The 18,640-nt window shown below is 40.5% G+C and overlaps 1 protein-coding gene across 3 annotated transcripts in view; it reads right to left on the bottom strand.

Moving 5' to 3' along the window:
- src (v-src avian sarcoma (Schmidt-Ruppin A-2) viral oncogene homolog) overlaps window positions 1-18,640 on the bottom strand; it is a 179,283-nt gene that overhangs the window by 48,182 nt on the left and 112,461 nt on the right. For all 3 annotated transcript variants that reach the window (XM_051932572.1, XM_028812089.2, XM_051932573.1), the window contains exon 4: window positions 11,328-11,427. In XM_051932572.1, coding sequence (XP_051788532.1) covers window positions 11,328-11,427 — 100 coding nt within the window. The remainder of the gene's footprint in view (window positions 1-11,327; window positions 11,428-18,640) is intronic.

Here is an 18,640-nt window from a genome sequence, read left to right as displayed (position 1 = left end):
GACACTGACTTCTAATTAAGATTTGGTTGGAACAAAAACGTACAGCCACTGTGGCCCTTCATAGCTGGACATAAGCACCTGAAATATACCGTGGTGGACTAATGACACTGTACTTATGCTTCAGATATTGTAACTCCACGTTTCATAGAATATTTTTGATTTCTCACCACCTCTGATTTGGTATACAGAGAGTCTCAGAGACTGTCCATCATTAAAGTACTTTAGACAGAAAATGAAAACTTGTATTAACTTTATGAGATACAACGTACTATTCTACTGTTGGACACACTCACAATCAGACGAATCTAAAATACTAAAAATACCCTAAGAAAACCCACAGAACCAGTGGATATGCCAGGGTTCAAACCCAGTCTCTGGAAGCTGTGAGGTAGGAGTGTTAAAGCATTCGGCTGCAAAGCTGTTAGAATACATTTCATTATTTGCTTATAATATGGAAAACACTCTTGCAACCTTACATTTGGACAAAACTGCAGGTAGCTAATATTGATTGTATTTTCTTGTTCTGTCTGTGAACATCAGCATTACTTGTCTGAATGTAAAAATAGAAGCCGCATACCACAAGACTTACACCAATGGGAAAATATATTACCATATATAAATTTATAAGCAGTTAATTGCATGCAGGAATGTGCCCTGCATCATAAAACGTGTGTCTCGCTTTTAGAAACAAGTGCAGCTGTCAGCTTATCAAATATGTATTAGCAGAAAATGAACCGCAAAACACTAAAAAAAAATTTTTTAGGATTCATCTCTTTTGACCAGATGTGATAAAACAGAAAGCAAAACCTTCACTACTTGGAAGTCAAAATGGTGAAAATGAATGTTGAAATAAGCCAGGAAGAGCCATAATGACAACAGGGAAGCACAAATGCATACATAATCAAATCTGACCAATTCAACTCAGGGTTGCAGGGGATGGAAGCACTTGGTACAAGGCAGGAAAGAGCCCTGCACAGCACACCAGCCCAGGTCAGGTCAAGTCAGGGCCCACTCTCAGACATACCCACAATCACACAGGATCCACAAGGAATTAGCAGTTCACCTAATCTGTGTGAATTTCTGAGTTCCTAGTTGAAACACCCCTACAAGTTGGATTTACTACTCAGAAACACAGGCCTGGTCTGTCGAGTCTGAGTTTGTCTGACTTCACACTATGACGTCAGTCCAAAATGGCAAACTTTAGGGAGATCTGTAGTATTATACTGTTTATGAGCACTTCTGTCTATTTGTGTCTCATTTAATCAGTCGTACACACCTCACTGTCCAACGTCTATCTGTAGATGTGCTGCTATGGTGTTTCGATACACAAAATACTGTGTTAGTGTGCTACTTATTCCAAAAATGTAAGCACAACAAACGATCTCCTGGAGACCTCCATATTGGTTTTCTAAATGTTTTAAGGAAAGGAAGTCAACTCTGAAGTGACATCATTCCCAGCTCCGACATCCGAGATACACAGACTGCTGCATAAGGATTCGACTTTTCTCTGCCACTGTCATTTATCGGCAAAGCAACACATTGATGCAGCCACCAATTTCTCCATCAAATTCTTCTTTGAAAAATTTTACATGTGTAAGAAATTTAAACTACAGTTAGCCACAGAGCTTCCATAACCAACAACGAACAACAGGAATCTTTTTGTCACTTGAGTTAGAATTTGCTGTTTAAGCAAAAAGATGCCACTTGATATTGTAAAACATATTTCATACACACTACTAGAACATGTAATTACAATTCTGTTAGCACTGCTATTTTTGAGCATGTTATAAAAGTATGTCATAAGACAAAATTGTGATAAACTTTTTAATGAATTGAGTAGAAAATTTAAACGGATTCACCAAGTCTCCAAATGCACTTCAATGTTAGGCCACGGGTCCATTTTCTTAACATTCATTTTCAGTTTGCTTTCAGTTTAGTTTTTATAATCTTTTGACTGCTTCTATTTTAGTTTTTATTATTACTGACTTCCTCAAATAGTTTTGATTTTGCAAAAATCGTTTTAAGTTAAATGTCTGTTCCATGAGGATGATGAATTACATGATGTGCCTACATAGTCATGGCTTAGGGTTAGGGTTAGGTTTAGGGATAGGGTTATGCCCCTTTGTGCTCCAGTCATCTACACAGAAGGTTATTTTTATTTTTTTCATAAAACGTGTCTCAATCATGTTGTTTAAGTGTTCATCAGTTCAAGGGACAGCTGTTTGCTTTAGCAGCACTAGAAATTTCAAACCTTACACTGAGTGAATCACAGTACTTCATAAAGGTGGGTTCCTGTACAAAACCTGCTAGACGTTTGCTAATTTAGTACATAGCTGTGCCCGCATGCTTTCTCTTTTTTGTGTTTAATCGCCTGCGTTCACCAGACAGCAGCTTCCTGCACGGGCAAAAGTAACGTCTGCTACCCAGCAGATCCTGTCATTCTATCTTTGGTAGTGTCCCCATCACCCCCAAAACCCCAACCCCACCAGAATGTCACAATTTTCACCGTCTTTGTAAAAACAGGTTTATGTTGGTCTTTAATTTTTTCAGGTTCTTTCTCTTTCCAGCTATTAACAGTTGCTAAGACGCATTTCCTGAAACTTGTTACCCTTTTCTCAGAACTCTAAATACAAAACCAAATCATCACACCACATCACAAAACCTTTGACTGGTCTGGCAAAATGAAACAATGGTCTCCAAACCACTTTATCTTTGCACAAAACCAAACATGGCCTTCAGATCACATACAAAGCCAGTCACTACTGAGCATTTACTAGAAAAGACTGAAAACACTGAGAGACAAAAGAGCTCACAGCATTAGGGGAAAAATGTTTACTGTAGATATTGCCTTTGGGATGTGGAGTTACAGCATAGAAAACCAACTGTAACTAAAGAATCCAGTGAAGAAAATGATTTAGCAATGATATTTATTTACAACTCAAATAATAATAATAAAAAAAACGCTTCCGTAAAATATGGAGTTTCTAGTTTTCTGTACTCCAAAAAATGTTACTGTAAAAGCAGAAGGACAAAGATACAAAAAAATCCTGATGAAAGGCACATTACAGTGCGGGTGTCAAATTATAGAAAATTTAGGGTTCATATACTCACATGATAAACAATATTTGAATATATTCAAATTTTGGTTAAAAGTTCTAAGTGCTCCTCATCTACATTTGTACTTAAGGTGCCTATGTTTGCTCAGTTATCAATATTTATGCTCGTGGTGCGTCTCCATAGCATAGTGCCGATTGACTCGTGCACTTGACGCGGCCTTCACTTGGAAAACAGCAGCTTTCAGAAAATGGGAATTTCTGTGCCTTGAAAGCGAAATATAATCAAAGATAAACGTGGAGCTGGGACACTTCACATGCCTGTAGTGCTTATTTGACACTCATTCAAAAATCACTCGTGATTACTTAAACGCACTAAAGACACTTATATTTCTCCTGCCCTCCGCACCACTAAATGCCTTTCTGGTCCTTGGATGCAGAAGACGTGAAGTCAGCACCTGTTTATATTTTATAAAACATTACATACATTATATTTACTTAATGGGTGACGCCTTTATCCAAGGTGATTTGCAACATTTATGATACGATTGGTTACATTTCTTTGGGTGACGGGGATTTGAACCCACAAATTTAGGGCCATGGAGAGTCTATTCCTGCTTCACAAATTGAGTTACTGAATGTACTAAATGTTGTTTTGTAATAATCCACCCATCCACTTTGCAACCTGCTTATCCAGGGCAGGGTCATGGGGAAATTGCAACCTATCCCAGCAAGCATTGGGTGGAAAGGCAGAACAATCCCTGGACAGGGCACTTCCCTGGACTTTCATTATTCATTATTACCAACAAATTATTCAGCTGAAGTGTGTCAAGATACACGACTGATGGTCTTTATAGAAACAGCAATACACCTGCACAATGCCTCACTGTGGTTGTGATTTCTTAGTCAGACTTTCTTTGTTTTTAGTACTAGGGTGTTGTACCGTGTTGGCCATTATGTATGTATGTATGTATGTATGTATGTATGTATGTATGTATGTATGTATGTAGGTAGGTAGATAGATAGATAGATAATTTTAGTATAGTAGGCTGGATAGATAATTTTAGTATAGTAGGCTGGATAGATAATTTTAGTATAGTAGGCTAGATAGATAGATAGATAGATAATTTTAGTATAGTAGGCTAGATAGATAGATAGATAGATAATTTTAGTATAGATAGATAGATAGATAGATAGATAGATAGATAGATAGATAGATAGATAGATAGATAGATAGATAGATAGATAGATAGATAGATAGATACTTTATTAATCCCAATGGGAAATTCACATTCTTCAGCAGCAGCATACTGATACAATAAATAATATTAAATTAAAGAATGATAATAATACAGGTGAAAAAACAGACAATAACTATGTATAATGTTAAATATTAACGTTTACCCCCCCCGGGTGGAATTAAAGAGTCGCATAGTTTGGGGGAGGAACGATCTCCTCAATCTGTCAGTGGAGCAGGACAGTGACAGCAGTCTGTCGCTGAAGCTGCTCTTCTGTCTGGAGATGATACTATTAAGTGGATGCAGTGGATTCTCCATAATTGATAGGAGCCTGCTGAGCGCCCTTCGCTCTGCCACAGATGTTAAACTGTCCAGCTCCATGCCAACAATAGAGCCTGCCTTCCTCACCAGTTTGTCCAGGCGTGAGGCGTCTTTCCTCTTAATGCTGCCTCCCCAGCACACCACTACGTAGAAGAGGGCGCTCGCCACAACTGTTTGATAGAACATCTGCAGCATCTTACTGCAGATGTTGAAGGAAGCCAGCCTTCTAAGGAAGTATAACCGGCTTTGTCCTTTCTTGCACAGCGCATCAGTATTGGCAGTCCAGTCTAATTTATCATCCAGCTGCACTCCCAGATATTTATAGGTCTGCACCCTCTGCACACAGTCACCTTTGATGATCACTGGATCTATGAGGGGTCTGGGCCTCCTAAAATCCATCACCAGCTCCTTGGTTTTGCTGGTGTTCAGGTGTAGGTGGTTTGAGTCGCACCATTTAACAAAGTCATTGATTAGGTCCCTATACTCCTCCTCCAGCCCATTCCTGATGCAGCCCACGATAGCAGTGTCATCAGCGAACTTTTGCACATGGCAGGACTCCGAGTTGTATTGGAAGTCCGATGTATATAGGCTGAACAGGACCGGAGAAAGTACAGTCCCTTGTGGCGCTCCTGTGTTGCTGACCACAATGTCAGACGTGCAGTTCCCAAGACGCACATACTGAGGTCTGTCTTTAAGATAGTCCACGATCCATGCCACTAGGTATGAATCTAATCCCATCTCTGTCAGCTTGTCCCTAAGGAGCAGAGGTTGGATTGTGTTGAAGGCGCTAGAGAAGTCTAGAAACATAATTCTTACAGCACCACTGCCTCTGTCCAAGTGAGAGAGGGATCGGTGTAGCATATAGATGATGGCATCTTCCGCTCCCACCTTCTCCTGATATGCAAACTGCAGAGGGTCAAGGGCGTGTTGAACCTGTGGCCTAAGGTGGTGAAGCAGCAGCCTCTCCATGGTCTTCATCACATGTGATGTCAGAGCAACAGGCCGAAAGTCATTCAGCTCACTAGGACGTGATACCTTTGGGACTGGGGTGATATAAGATGTTTTCCAAAGCCTCGGGACTCTCCCCTGTTCCAGGCTCAGGTTGAAGATGCGCTGTAGAGGACCCCCCAGCTCCGATGCACAGACCTTCAGCAGTCGTGGCAATACTCCATCTGGACCCGCTGCTTTGCTGGCACGAAGTCTCCTCAGCTCTCTGCTCACTTGCGCTGTTGTAATTATGGGTGGGGATGTCTTTCCTATGCTGGTATCAGCAGAAGGATGTGTGGAGGGTGCAGTACTCCGAGGTGAGAGTGAGAGTGGGTTAGGGTGGTCAAACCTGTTAAAAAAGTTGTTCATTTGGTTTGCTCTCTTCACGTCTCTCTCAATGGTGGTACCCCGCTTCGAGCTGCAGCCAGTGATGATCTTCATCCCATCCCACACTTCCTTCATTACTTTAACATGGCCTTCTCATAACTTCACTGTAATTTAATCCTGACACTCTGTATATCCAATTCATTATAATAACTATTCATTCAAAATTTGTACTAACCCCTACTCTCTCTTCTGTTTCCTTTTCCGGTGTCCTATTGGTGGTGGCTTGTGCCACCACCATCTACCCAAAGCACCATGATGTTCCAACAATGATGGATGGATTAAAAGCCAGAAGTCTGTATAACCATCAGCATCAAGTGACTCCGTGAGAACCCTAACTACAAAGAGGACTATTTCATTTATGTTAGGTAGAATGCCCAAAGGGGACTGGGCGGTCTCGTGGCCTGGAACCCCTACAGATTTTATTTTTTTCTCCAGCTTTCTGGAGTTTTTTTTTGTTTTTTCTGTCCACCCTGGCCATCGGACCTTACTCCTTATTATGTTAACTAAGGTTGTCTTATTTTAATTTCTTTTTTGTCTTTTATTCTTCTTTTCTTCATTATGTAAAGCACTTTGAGCTACTTTTTGTATGAAAATGTGCTATATAAATAAATGATGTTGTTGTTGTTGTTGTTCATGCTGTTATTCTGCAAGTTCTGCTCCAGCTTTCTCCTGTACTACTCCTTCGCCGCCCTGAGTTGGACTCGGAGTTCCTTCTGCACGCGCTTGAGCTCATGCTGATCACCGTCTTTAAAAGCCCTTTTCTTCTGATTCAAAAGGCCCTTGATGTCACTTGTAATCCATGGCTTGTTGTTAGCATAGCAGCGTACAGTTCTTACTGGAACTACAATGTCCATACAGAAGTTGATAATGTAGTGAGAAGTCAAGCAAAATTACCCCTTTTATTGGCTAACGGCTAACTAAAAAGATTACAATATGCAAGCTTTTGAGACGACTCAGGCCCTTTCTTCAGGCAAGATGTCTCGAGTTGAGTTGCTTCGAAAGCTTGCATATTGTAATATTCTTTGTTTTTAGTCATTCTGGTGTATGTTCAGACCAGTGTGTATGTGTGTATATATATATATATATATATATATATATATATATATATACATATGTATATATTTGTCTACCTATTTATGGATTTATTTATTTAAACATGCCCTGTACAAAGCCAAATTTCAACCTGGGAACCAATAAAATTCTATCTGTCTAAATATGGAAGACAAATGCTCTAGTGTGCTGAATCCAACCTTGGCATGACTCCACACCTACATCTCCACACGCCAAGGAGGTTTTCCTGGGCATCAGGGTTTCTGTCATGTCTTCTGTGGGATTTAGGAAAGAGACGTAAGGCAGAAGGAAAACATTTGTAAGATGCTGGCTATTGCTGAACCACTCATGTACCTGTCCACTGCACAATTAGAAACGTGGGAACGATTTTGAGGCGTCGTGTCTAAAGGAGGACAACTGTGTGCTACTTGTGTTTACCTTCTGTGGCCCGTGTTTTCCAAGTTTGCATCCTAGGGCAAAATGACAGCAAACGTTGGGAGAAATGTGTTTTGTGAACGAGTTTTGCAAGAAGGGTGTCTAACTAAATGTTTTGGCCTTTGACATTTTTGTATTGAGACTCTGATTAAAGGTGTTAGCAATTCAGTAAAACTGGATTGGAGTTCCACAAAGTCGACTGCTGTGTAAACTGATTTTGCATTTGCTAGTTACCGCCGAGACCTTCCCATTTACAACCAGTTCTTTTCTGGTTCATTAGGCTGCATAGGCACTTAGACTATGTCCACACTACAACACTGTCATTTAAAAACATAGTTTTTAAATGTAAACTATCTCTGTCCACACAAGCATTTTCACATCGCTTTCAAAAATATCTCCATCCACACTAAAATGACCAAAAACGCATATGATGTAGATGTTCGCCCATACTGCGCATTTGTGCATCGGAAAATCCCTTGAAGGAATTCTGTAATGCTGTCAGCCATGAGATTTACTGCAAAACCGTACAAACCAGTACATTATTTGCCTTTTGCACTTGTATACAGCATTCAAACTGTACAAAATGCAATTTAGATGCATACAGGTAAGCACCATAACAAACACCATAGCAAGCGACTATTCTATGTGCAATATGTTAGAATGTGGTTTTCTACTGTAAAGGGTGACCAATCAGGGAATGGGAAAAGGTAATGAGCAGGATCTAATTAGGGAGGAGCTGCGTAATAAGGAAGAACAAATCAGAACGTGATTAGAGTCTGTCTTTTCAAAACTACATGTTTTCACCCATTCACATTACAATGGCAAGCTGGAATTTTCAGAGATCTGGAGAATGTTTTTGAAAGTCACCATGTTCTGGGGTTAAAAATTCTGGGGTAGTGTGGACGAAAGGTGAAAACAGAGGCTACTGTCTGCGTTTTTAAATTAAAACACCTTAATGCGGATATTGTCTTAGCTGGTTAGTAAAAAAGGAGCGATGCTCAACAGTAGGCTAAAGGCAAATGGTTTCCTTAACTACTTGCACCATTTCTCATCTCGTAAGAACTCGCACAGTGTATTTTATGCACCAGTGTTAAAATGACTATTTATATGCACGCTGTGAGGTTGTAATATAAAATATTGCAATCATTTTAAATTGCACATGTTTTTAATGTAATTTAATACCATATTACTAAATATGACACAGTCTAGGACTATCTGAAAATAAACCTGACCCACTTCTCCAGTGCTCATTCGTCACCAGTCACACTTTCATCCACTGCAGGATTTGCACGTGGATCACATTTCACTTCACTTGTTGAAAGGTCTGTGCAGACAAAGTCATTGCAAGAAGAACATCTCATCGTTGTCATACACACACAGTACCTGCGCGGTGTACCCAAAGCACTATATGGGACATGCGACTGTGCATCCACTCATAAACCCAGCTGGGGGCACACTGGAGGGACACCTTGGCGACACAGCAGTCGTGCTTGTATTCATTTTATTACAGTTTTTGATGGAGTATACAGTTTTAATTTCAGTTTAAATTTTCATTTTTCACACACCTTTGAGATACGTTTTTATTTCGATTAAGAAAATGCTTTTTCAGACATTTACGTTAAGGTTTTCATTAATGATCATAACACTTGTTTCATAGTTCAGAACGTCAGCATTCCTATCTTAAAAGTGTAAGTGAAATGTTACAGGGTCTCTGATATTGAAGTTAAATTGACTAAACCTGTCAACAATTAAGCTTACACCTTGATATTGGATTTTGCCACTAAATACATATTACAGGAGGTTGACGTCAACATCTACACAAGCACAAGTCAAATGTCAGAATTTAATGGTCTCCTTGGCTCTACTGATGCATCCACTTTAAGCAGCTCACACCTGTTTAACAGCAGTTGTGCTATACAAGTAATCACAATATAAATAATGACAAAAACTCTTTTGCCTAAAAGGAATACTCTGTCCAAAAGTTACATCTCATTAATTAGAAAAAAAAAAAAAAGAATCTCATGTTTTCATACCAAATGGAGACAGTACTAGGGTGTTGTCCCGTGTTAGCCATTATGAATGTAGTGAGAAGTCTAGCAAAATGACACCTTTGATTGGCTGACTAAAAAGATGACAACATGCAAGCTTTCAAAGCAACTCAGGAACCTTCTTCAGGCAAGATGTAATACAGAAACTGGAGTTCTCTGTGTTTATATGGACAACCAGGACAGATACAACATTGGTAAATCTTTAAGTGAGACTGACCATACATTGCTCTTCTCTCTTGTTAAATGAATCTTAGCCTGAAGAGGTCTATTAATTTTTTACATTTAAGCGCCCTGTGTTGACTGGGATTGGCTCCAGCAGACCCCTGCAACCCTGTAGTTAGGATATAGCGGGTTGGATAATGGATGGATGGATGGAAGATGTCTCACTTAAAGATTTACCAATGTTATTTGTCCTAGTGTGTATATAAACACAGGGAACTCCAGTTTCTGTATTACATCTTGCCAGAAGAAGGGGCCGGAGTTGCCTCAAAAGCTTGCATATTGTAATCTTTTTACGTAGCCAATAAAAAGTGTCATTTTGCTTGATTTCTCACCAAATGGAGATAAAGTTTCTGATTAAGAAGGCATCTATGGTGATCAATGCAGGACAACAACAAACAACGACATTTGCGTTGCATAATCCACATGTGAAGTCATCTGGTCGTGTGCTCACAACATCCCAAACACATGGATTATTATTAAAATATTGTTACATAAACCACTTCCGGAAAACACTCTTGTGAATAAAATGGAGTGCGCTCAACATGTGAGCAAGAATTTGTAATTGTAGACCCGTCTCCTATTATTACATTTATATTCACATCCACAACCTTGAGTTGACTTAGCGGCAGCCTGTAAAACTGCACTGGTGAATTGACCTGCTGCTTGTTGAAGTATCTCCAGGCATATTCTCTTCTTGATAATGTTTTCACTTGGATTTCTTTAACTTTTACTGTTTAGTTGTGAATTATGGACCGTCAATATCATGTGAAGCTCAACGCTAGTCAATGAATAAGCTGTTACTGAACTAGACTCCAATAAATGACAGTTAGGGAGATGGGGCTTCAATTCAAATACTCGTTCACAAATGTGAGCTCATTCTATACGAGTGCTACTAGTTCACAAAATCATTTTCTGGAAATCATCTCATGTTCTAACCCACTTAAATCTGAGCAGCGTCACAGCAGCGTGGAGGGAGGTTCTGAGGCCTAACCCTCCAAGCATAGAGTTTCTAGACCATCACAGGGCAATAACATCCACAAGCACCCCACACCAACACATGCCCACTAGTGCTGGTTTAGCAACGCCAATCCACCTAATCTGCAAGTCTTTTGGGCTGTGGAAGGAAAGCAGAGCACCCAGAAGACACCCATGCAGACACAAAGCGAACATGCAAACTCCAGGCAGGGGGGAACCTGGGATATGTACCCTGGTCTCATTATTGCGTGGCAGCAGAAGTAACCACTTGGCCTATTTTTTGGAAATGATTTATTTAAAAATATGACATTGCAAGAATACAGTTAGATAACTTGACATGTGGATTATGCAACACAAGTAACTTGAGATTTTTTGATGAACATTTTTGATAACGAGTGCTGTCATCCAGCGTTGGCTGCCACAGTTGCATATTCTTTCGGAAACTTTGTAATCTCCATTCTGCATACAAACATGACATTCAAAAGTTTTCTTGGCCATCAAAACAAGCTCCATGGGTAAGTAACATATTTTGAAGTGGAGTATTCCTTTAAGCTGGCGCTTACAATTCTCATCCTATATGCCACATAAGAGACAAAATTACATTTACTTACGTATTGTTGATAATGTGTAGCTTCTCGCCTTTCTTAAAGGAGAGGTCTGTGGAAGTTCTTGATTCATAGTCATAAAGTGCTACAAAGTTAGTGACACCACCTGCAGGAAAAGAAAAAAAAAATTAGGAAAGTCAAATTTACATCCTTCACTATTTCTGCCCTTCAGTTTGGGTCACAGAGGCGGCACATTGGCTAGCACTGAGCATTCTGGGCTTTAATTCTGCACCTGGTCACAGTCAGTTCCTGTCAGTGGACGGTTTTCACCATGCAGCCTAGATTGTCTCCCTCATCCCAAAGATGTGCGAATGGATGACTGTGGACCCTAAATTGGCTCGGAGTGCATTAACAAGACCTCACCATGGACTGAAGACACATTCTGGGCTGGTTCCTTCCTCATGCTGGATAGTCCTGGGTTAGGCTCCAGTCACCCACAACCATGACTTTGGTTACATGGGCCTGAGTAGGTTACAAGATGACTTGATTCCACTGAACACTTTATTTTGCATAGGAGACTGAAATTTGCCACCCTAACAGATATTAAATCAAATTTATTAACACAGTTAATCCACACTTTTGCGTGGGTGACTTTCCAAAGAAATGACGAAAAAGTTAAAAACAGGAATGGCTAACGCATTGAACCAATAGCAAATAGGGGATTAGGTTTCCATGAGCGCTAAACCCTGTAATGATTCAATAGTGATTGCTCAGGATACACTTTTCTGAAAAGTATTCTTTATAACAGGATGGTACTTTTGAAAATATACACTTCCATAACAAAACAACCATGAAATATCCCATAAAATGCAGCACATAAAATATAATTAGTATCGCACAAAAAAAACATTTTTTTTCTCGTTAGTCATTCACTAGAATTCTGTGGCCTTTTCTGCTAACATTTCTCTAAAAGAAACTTTAGTCGCTGCTGAAAGAAGACCCAAGACTGGCAAAGACTCTTGACATCACTTCCAACACTCTGTCCTTGACGGGCATTGTGAAGGGAACACTGGCTTGAAATAATCCATCCATGACATCTGCTTTGTGTGCCGCTTGAGATCCTTAAAGGTTGTGGCATATAAAGGCACAGCAGAGTCAAAATGAGGTTTAACCTTGAGGCTGTGATCGGTGATGAGGTCGGCAGCCTCGGGGTCTCTAGCTAATCTCTACTTTCTTCCTTTTTGAGTGAGCCAGCAGAAGACCAACTAAGTCAGAGCCACAAACTGCAACCAATTTCACTCCAACCAGTGGCTTAATTAGGTGAAGATTCTTGTCGTTAATTAAACCCGTTCTTTAATTCCATGGCTTGTTGCTGCTCTCACTGTGCAATAGCAGACATTTCCAAAAATTTCTCTTTTTCTAAGAGCACTGTTAAAATGTTTTGTGGACTTGGGCAGATCAACATTCCGGAGACCTTCACCTTTCTTTATTTTCAGATATTGTATGATGGACACAGTTTGCTGGTTATGTTTTGGCTCATTTTATATCTCATTATTGTTTGGCTACTAATAAAGAAAAAAGAAACAATCAAGGGGTCTGAGTCTTTAAGAGCAAGTCAATTACAATTAATTCAAAAGAAGTTAATTAGCAGCAAAAACAGGTCACTAATTAAGAAAAGGGTTAGAATGAAAACCTGCAGCCACTGCGGCCCTCCAGGACCAGAGCTGGGGACCCCTAACATATACTGTTTGACAAACATTTATGTATACAGTGATCCCCCGCTACATTGCGGTTTAGCTATCGCGCCCCCGCTACATTGCGGATTTATTAATACTATTATTATTACTAGGGGGCTCGGCCCTCTGCTCGCTTCGCTCGCCCACCCCCGGGTTTGGTTTACCGGATGAACAATTTAAAGAGATTGTTATTTATTATTGTTACTTTAAAACTTTTGTAAAAACAATACTTGTCCTTAATTTCCTGCCCCGGGCGTGGTTAAATCTCTTTCTCGCGGAACTTATAACGCTGCTTGAGTTGTAAATTGGGGGGTCTGAACGCACGCTGCTGGCCAGCTGTGTGTTGTGCTTGTCGTGCTTTGCATCAATCACTTAAAAGCCTGTACAGCAGCTGTCCTTTTGCCACTTCGCGTCTCTGCCGCTCGCAAACTAAGCAGAAGTGGACAGATCAGCTACTGGCTTTGTGCTGCTTCTACCAAAATGCCTGTTCTGCTTGTCGCTCTGCCCGTTCTAAAGGAGGGGGTGGGGGTGGTGGTGAGGGCTGAACGCACGCTAAGGAGAAGTGCTCGGATCATCTGCTGGGTTTCTGCAGCTGCTGCTGGCAAGCTGCGTGTTCTGCTTCTCACCAAAAGCATTCCAACAACTGCTAGGTTAGATGTCAGTGAACTTGTTTTAAATTGTAAGTAGGGTGTGTCGTTAAAGTGTCTGTCCGAGATGATCTGGTCTTGATCGCTTCACCCCCCCCCCCCCCCCCACTGAGGCGCGCTACGCTTATGCCAATTCGCGTTGTGAAGTGGGGGGAGCTGAATGCACGATAAGAAGAACTGGACTTTGTGCTGCTTCTGCCAAGATGCTTGTTCTGCTTGTCGCTCTGCGCGTCAGTCATTTAATAGCCTGTGCAGCAGCTGTCCTTCTGTCTTACTGCCTTGTCTTGCATGAAGTTAAAATGTTTTATAATCGAGAGATGTTACTCATATGCTTAGTCCGATATCCACATATCATATGTGTTTACAAAGTGTGTTTTAATAAGTTTACATGCGTTTAAAGCGTGTGGGAGGGGTATTTTAAGGCTTAAACTATAAAAAAAAATATTTATATGGTCTTTCTATATCGCGGATTTTGACCTATCACTGATGGGTCTGGAACGTAACTTCCACAATAGGCGGGGGAATCACTGTATATAGAATACACCATATACAGATTTCAAAAAAGTATTTATGTACAAGCTGTGAGATGCAACATCTTGATGTGAATCTGGTGATTATGTGTAAGTATCCTTGAGGACTGTTGGGGAATGATCACACAGGTCTACAAAAAATTATTTTTTGTTGGCTTCTGGGAACCTCCAACCAGCTCTTTATTAAGTTTTTTACACTGATTTCATATGTGAAATCAGAATTAAGCTAGCACGTCAGGTTTTTGAGATACACATCATTGACACTTTTGAATATCAATATATCAAGACACTATCTGGAGTTTGAACTCTGTCCCACCAAAATTGTTTTGATGTGTTTATTCTGAAAACAAAACAGAAGACGATACTACCATGTTCTCCACAAGCTCAGCATAACTCTCAGCTCTGTGACTGTGACACGATGCGGGTTCGGCTCCATGCTCCCCTCTTCTGTTAGGGAGCCCTTGAACCCAACACTGTCGGTAATGTCACCGATGAGCTAGACAGTGAGGCAATAACAATTGAGCAAGGGGATGATGTATAAAATGTGCAAAGTGCTTTTATTTAAAAGAACAATCAAAACAGGTGTTCAGATCAAGTGCAGTAGTGTTCATTCAAATCTTCATTAAATAAATAATCCATAAAACGAAAACGTGTGGAGGTTAAAATCAATAAGTAGAACAATCCTTTAAAACGAGGTTAAAACGTTCAACAGGAAACAGTCTTTAAAAACAAATGACAAACCCGGTGCTTCTTCTCTTTAGCCTGGCGGCTCCCCTGCTACTCCCATCTGTGCTGCTCAACAGGAGAGACGCTCTTTATGCAGCTGGCCTTCTACCTACTCCTACTACTACTACTGTCAGTTGCCTTTCCGATCCTTGGCTCCGGTCGGCCAAGGCTCTCACATTGAGGACACTGCGTCCCCAAGTCATGATTCCCGCGGTGTTCCGTGGAGAATCATCCACCTTCCAAGTCACTCCCGTCCTTCATAAAACTCTGCGGGAGCAACAACAACTACTACGCCTGGGGTGTCGGCCTAACATCCAGGTTGCCTCTTCAGCTGCTGCAAGCCTGCTCGCTCGCTCGTTCGTTCGTCTTCCTCACACCGGCTCTCTTTCTCTTGCTTCCTGCTTTTTCTACAACTTCCCGTTCTCTTCTCTTTTCTTGTACTTACTTTTACTTCTCCCCCTAACTGTCTCGGGCTTCTCTATATATGCAGAGAGGACATGGCAGCTGCAGCGCATTAGCCACAGGGACAATCACGGATGTGGGCAGTCCCTCACCTGTGCACTCAGTTGAGAAATGCCCACACCGCAGATCGCCCTGTGGCCCACGAGCGCGGCGATTATTTATTTAACTGGCCTTAGCTGGAGAGCTGTGGACCCATAACACCACAGACTGCCAAGAAAATTCTGGACAACCTGCACAAATGCCCATGCTGCTGATTCAGTTGGCTTCAGTTCCCTTTTGAACTCATCGTTAAGCATCAGTTCATGGATATCAGGACCAACAAAAACACCTTCCTTAGTTTTGGCTTCACTTTTCTTGAGACCAAAATTATTTCTTAAATGCATTGCCGTTTCTGTCCATCTCCTTGACAAAATTTTCAAAGTAATGGTGAATCTAATGAACAAAATGTCCTGAAGTGCAGTGTTAAGAAAACAGTAAAACCGATTACCTACTGCAGTGTCAAGTCTGAGTTGTGTTGTTATGCTTTAGAGTCACATAAGACTTGGTAATTAGTAACAAATATTTTTTCCGACAATTAAAAATGAATAACTTTTAAACAAAATTAATAATGATAAGGTAAACAACTCACAGCTGTTAGTAGCATTTAGCATCCCTAGTAGAATTACCGGTATTTATCAAAATGATTATCCATCTTTACTGTCCAGTCACCCCAGTTGTCCAAGACCTGGAACTTCATAACTAAAAAATGGGACGTGCTGGATGAAAACAGTTTTCAGATTTGCAGTCAGGAAGTGAAATTTGTTAAAGAACAGGTGAAAGAATCCCAGTAGCAAAATGCTTGTTGACCAGTGTCATTAGTGTTACCTTTGTGTTCAAGTTGAATGTGTACAGAGCACAATGATATTAATTGTATGAGTCTCACCAAATTGAAGTCCACATAGCTTACCTTACTAAAAACAAAAGTATAAAGTAGAGCATATAATGTGAAAACTAGCATAGGACATTCTTTCCCTTTTAAGAAATGACTGGGTGTAATACAGAAAACATTTTATAGAGTCCAGTTGGTACTGGGAAGGAGCAGTAACACTGTAATAATTACACATTCCATTTTGCAGCGTTGACTTCTACTGAATGTCTCGGTCAGCTGTGGTAAGTCATCGACCGTGGCCATCACGGTAATCGAGCGGGTGGAGCAGAGGAAGCGGCTGAAATTCAGGCAGAAGATACTGAGTCATGCTCCAGCCTCTCCTTTCATGTGATTACAAAGCCACAGCTTCAGTTCTAAAATAAACCCTCTGCCATCTCATTCGCTCACCAAAAAAAAAAAAAAAAAAAAAAAAAAAAAAAGAAGGGCTTAAAATTGGTTACATCTGTTGTCCAAATTAAGACGGTTTTTCTGTGGTCACTCACTCAAAGAAAACCAATCAAGTGACACGAACAACTTAATCCAATCTACGTTACTTTGAATACATCAAACTTTGGACAAATTATTTATAACATCATCTCTTTATTTTACCGACAAAGAAGCATATAAAACAAAATAGAAAAATAAATTGGAGAAAAAAATTTAAATGCTGACTAGAGGCCATCTTCAGATATAGGAATGGCACGTAGTAAACTAGCAGCACTAAGTTTGTGATAAAATGCCATATTGAGTGACATTTTATTACTATACATAAAGCTTAGAGTACTGGAAAAAAAAGTGTGTGCCTCTTCCCAATATCCTCAGTTTTTGCCTCAAGCCTTTAGACAAAATGCAATATTAGAGAAGAAGAAGCGGATTGAACACACAATACGGATTTTACACCATTACTTTTGTGGTGGAGGGCTGGGACCCTTGCCTAGAGAGTGGAAGGACCTGGAAAGAAGCAATATCTCCCCTGGGACACAAAAGGGCAGCCACCCTGGTTGGAGTTCGGACCACGGGAGCCGAGCTTGGAAGCTCAACCCTGTGGTGGCCCATGGCCAACACCAGGGGGTGCGTGGAGCATCTCAGAACCCTGGAATGCAGCACGTCCGCCACACCAGGAAGTGCTACAGGAAGATCATCAGGGAACACCTGGAGTGCTTCTGAGTGCGGCATAAAAGGGGCCACCTCACTCCATTCGGGGAGCCGGAGTCGGGAGGTGGAGGGCACAGCTTATAAGTAGAGGAGTGGAGGCGGTAGCAGCTGAAGAGAAATGAAAGACAGAAGAAGAAAGAAGGGACTGAGCTTATTGTTGCTGGTTTGTGCTAGAAAGGAGACATGTGTTTTTGGAACTTGTGTCTCGGAGTCTGTCAGCGTCCGGGCTGATTTACCACACTTTCTTTGTTCAAGCTACCCAGCACTCCTAATTACCTGTCATGTTTCACTCTGCATTTGTTTCTTGGCTTATGCATGTTTTTGTTATCTCTAATGTTTATTTTTTTTCATGTGATGTTGGCTATTATGTAAATTTTGTGAATATTATTTTATTTAAATATATATATTTTTGGTTAAGTGTTTCCCTCCTTTGCCATGGCGGCATTGCGACCAACCCCAGATGAACCCCTTCAACGCTCCGATGATCGTGCTCAATTCACAGCAGTCACAGGTGGATTGCAGCCAGTCTTGCTCTTCATCTGTTTTTTTCCCCCTGAAGTATCCGAATATGTCCACTTTTGTCAAAAGTTTTGATACAAGAAAAAGAGCCTTCCAGTTTTCCAACGCATGTTTGTGACAACAAAAAGGGGTCTGGAAAAAATGTTATCACATATTCTTGGTACTATTTTTCTCGAGGTAAGGATGTGTTTCTGTTTGCATGTGTGATACAGAGGCAAATATGAGAGGAATTCTCACATAAATACGGAAACAAACTGAAATGATACCAAGCATGTGGCAGGAACAGTTTAGTGTGATTTTGTCTTTCAATAGGAAGTTACAATCCTGGAGGTGAAAGGTTGTTGCAGGCAAAAATGAGCACTGAGGTAGAGTGGTGTTCTTTAAAAATGTATGAATTTCTTAATATTAGTGTTTTGTTGCTTGAAAATGACATTTAAAGCTATTTTTACAAGGTGTATGTGTAATCTCAAGATGCAGATCAATGATAACCAACATATCCAGTAAGTTTTTATGCTCTTTTTTTCCTGGCTTTCATTATAAAATGCCAAAAACAGGGTCAGTATTTTTTTTGCTTTCTCGTATACAAAGTATAGAGAAAGTATTGTAATCGTCCAAAAATTTGACCTCAAGATTTTGATGAATCTTGACATTTAGAACCTCCATGAGTCTGAAAATACCATTTTTGGAATTATGTCTG

The sequence above is a fragment of the Erpetoichthys calabaricus genome, chromosome 10 (assembly GCF_900747795.2).
Source record: "Erpetoichthys calabaricus chromosome 10, fErpCal1.3, whole genome shotgun sequence".
NCBI lineage: Eukaryota > Metazoa > Chordata > Cladistia > Polypteriformes > Polypteridae > Erpetoichthys > Erpetoichthys calabaricus.
The sequence above is the reverse complement of the archived record's forward strand: the minus strand, read 5'-3'. Positions and strand labels throughout refer to the sequence as shown.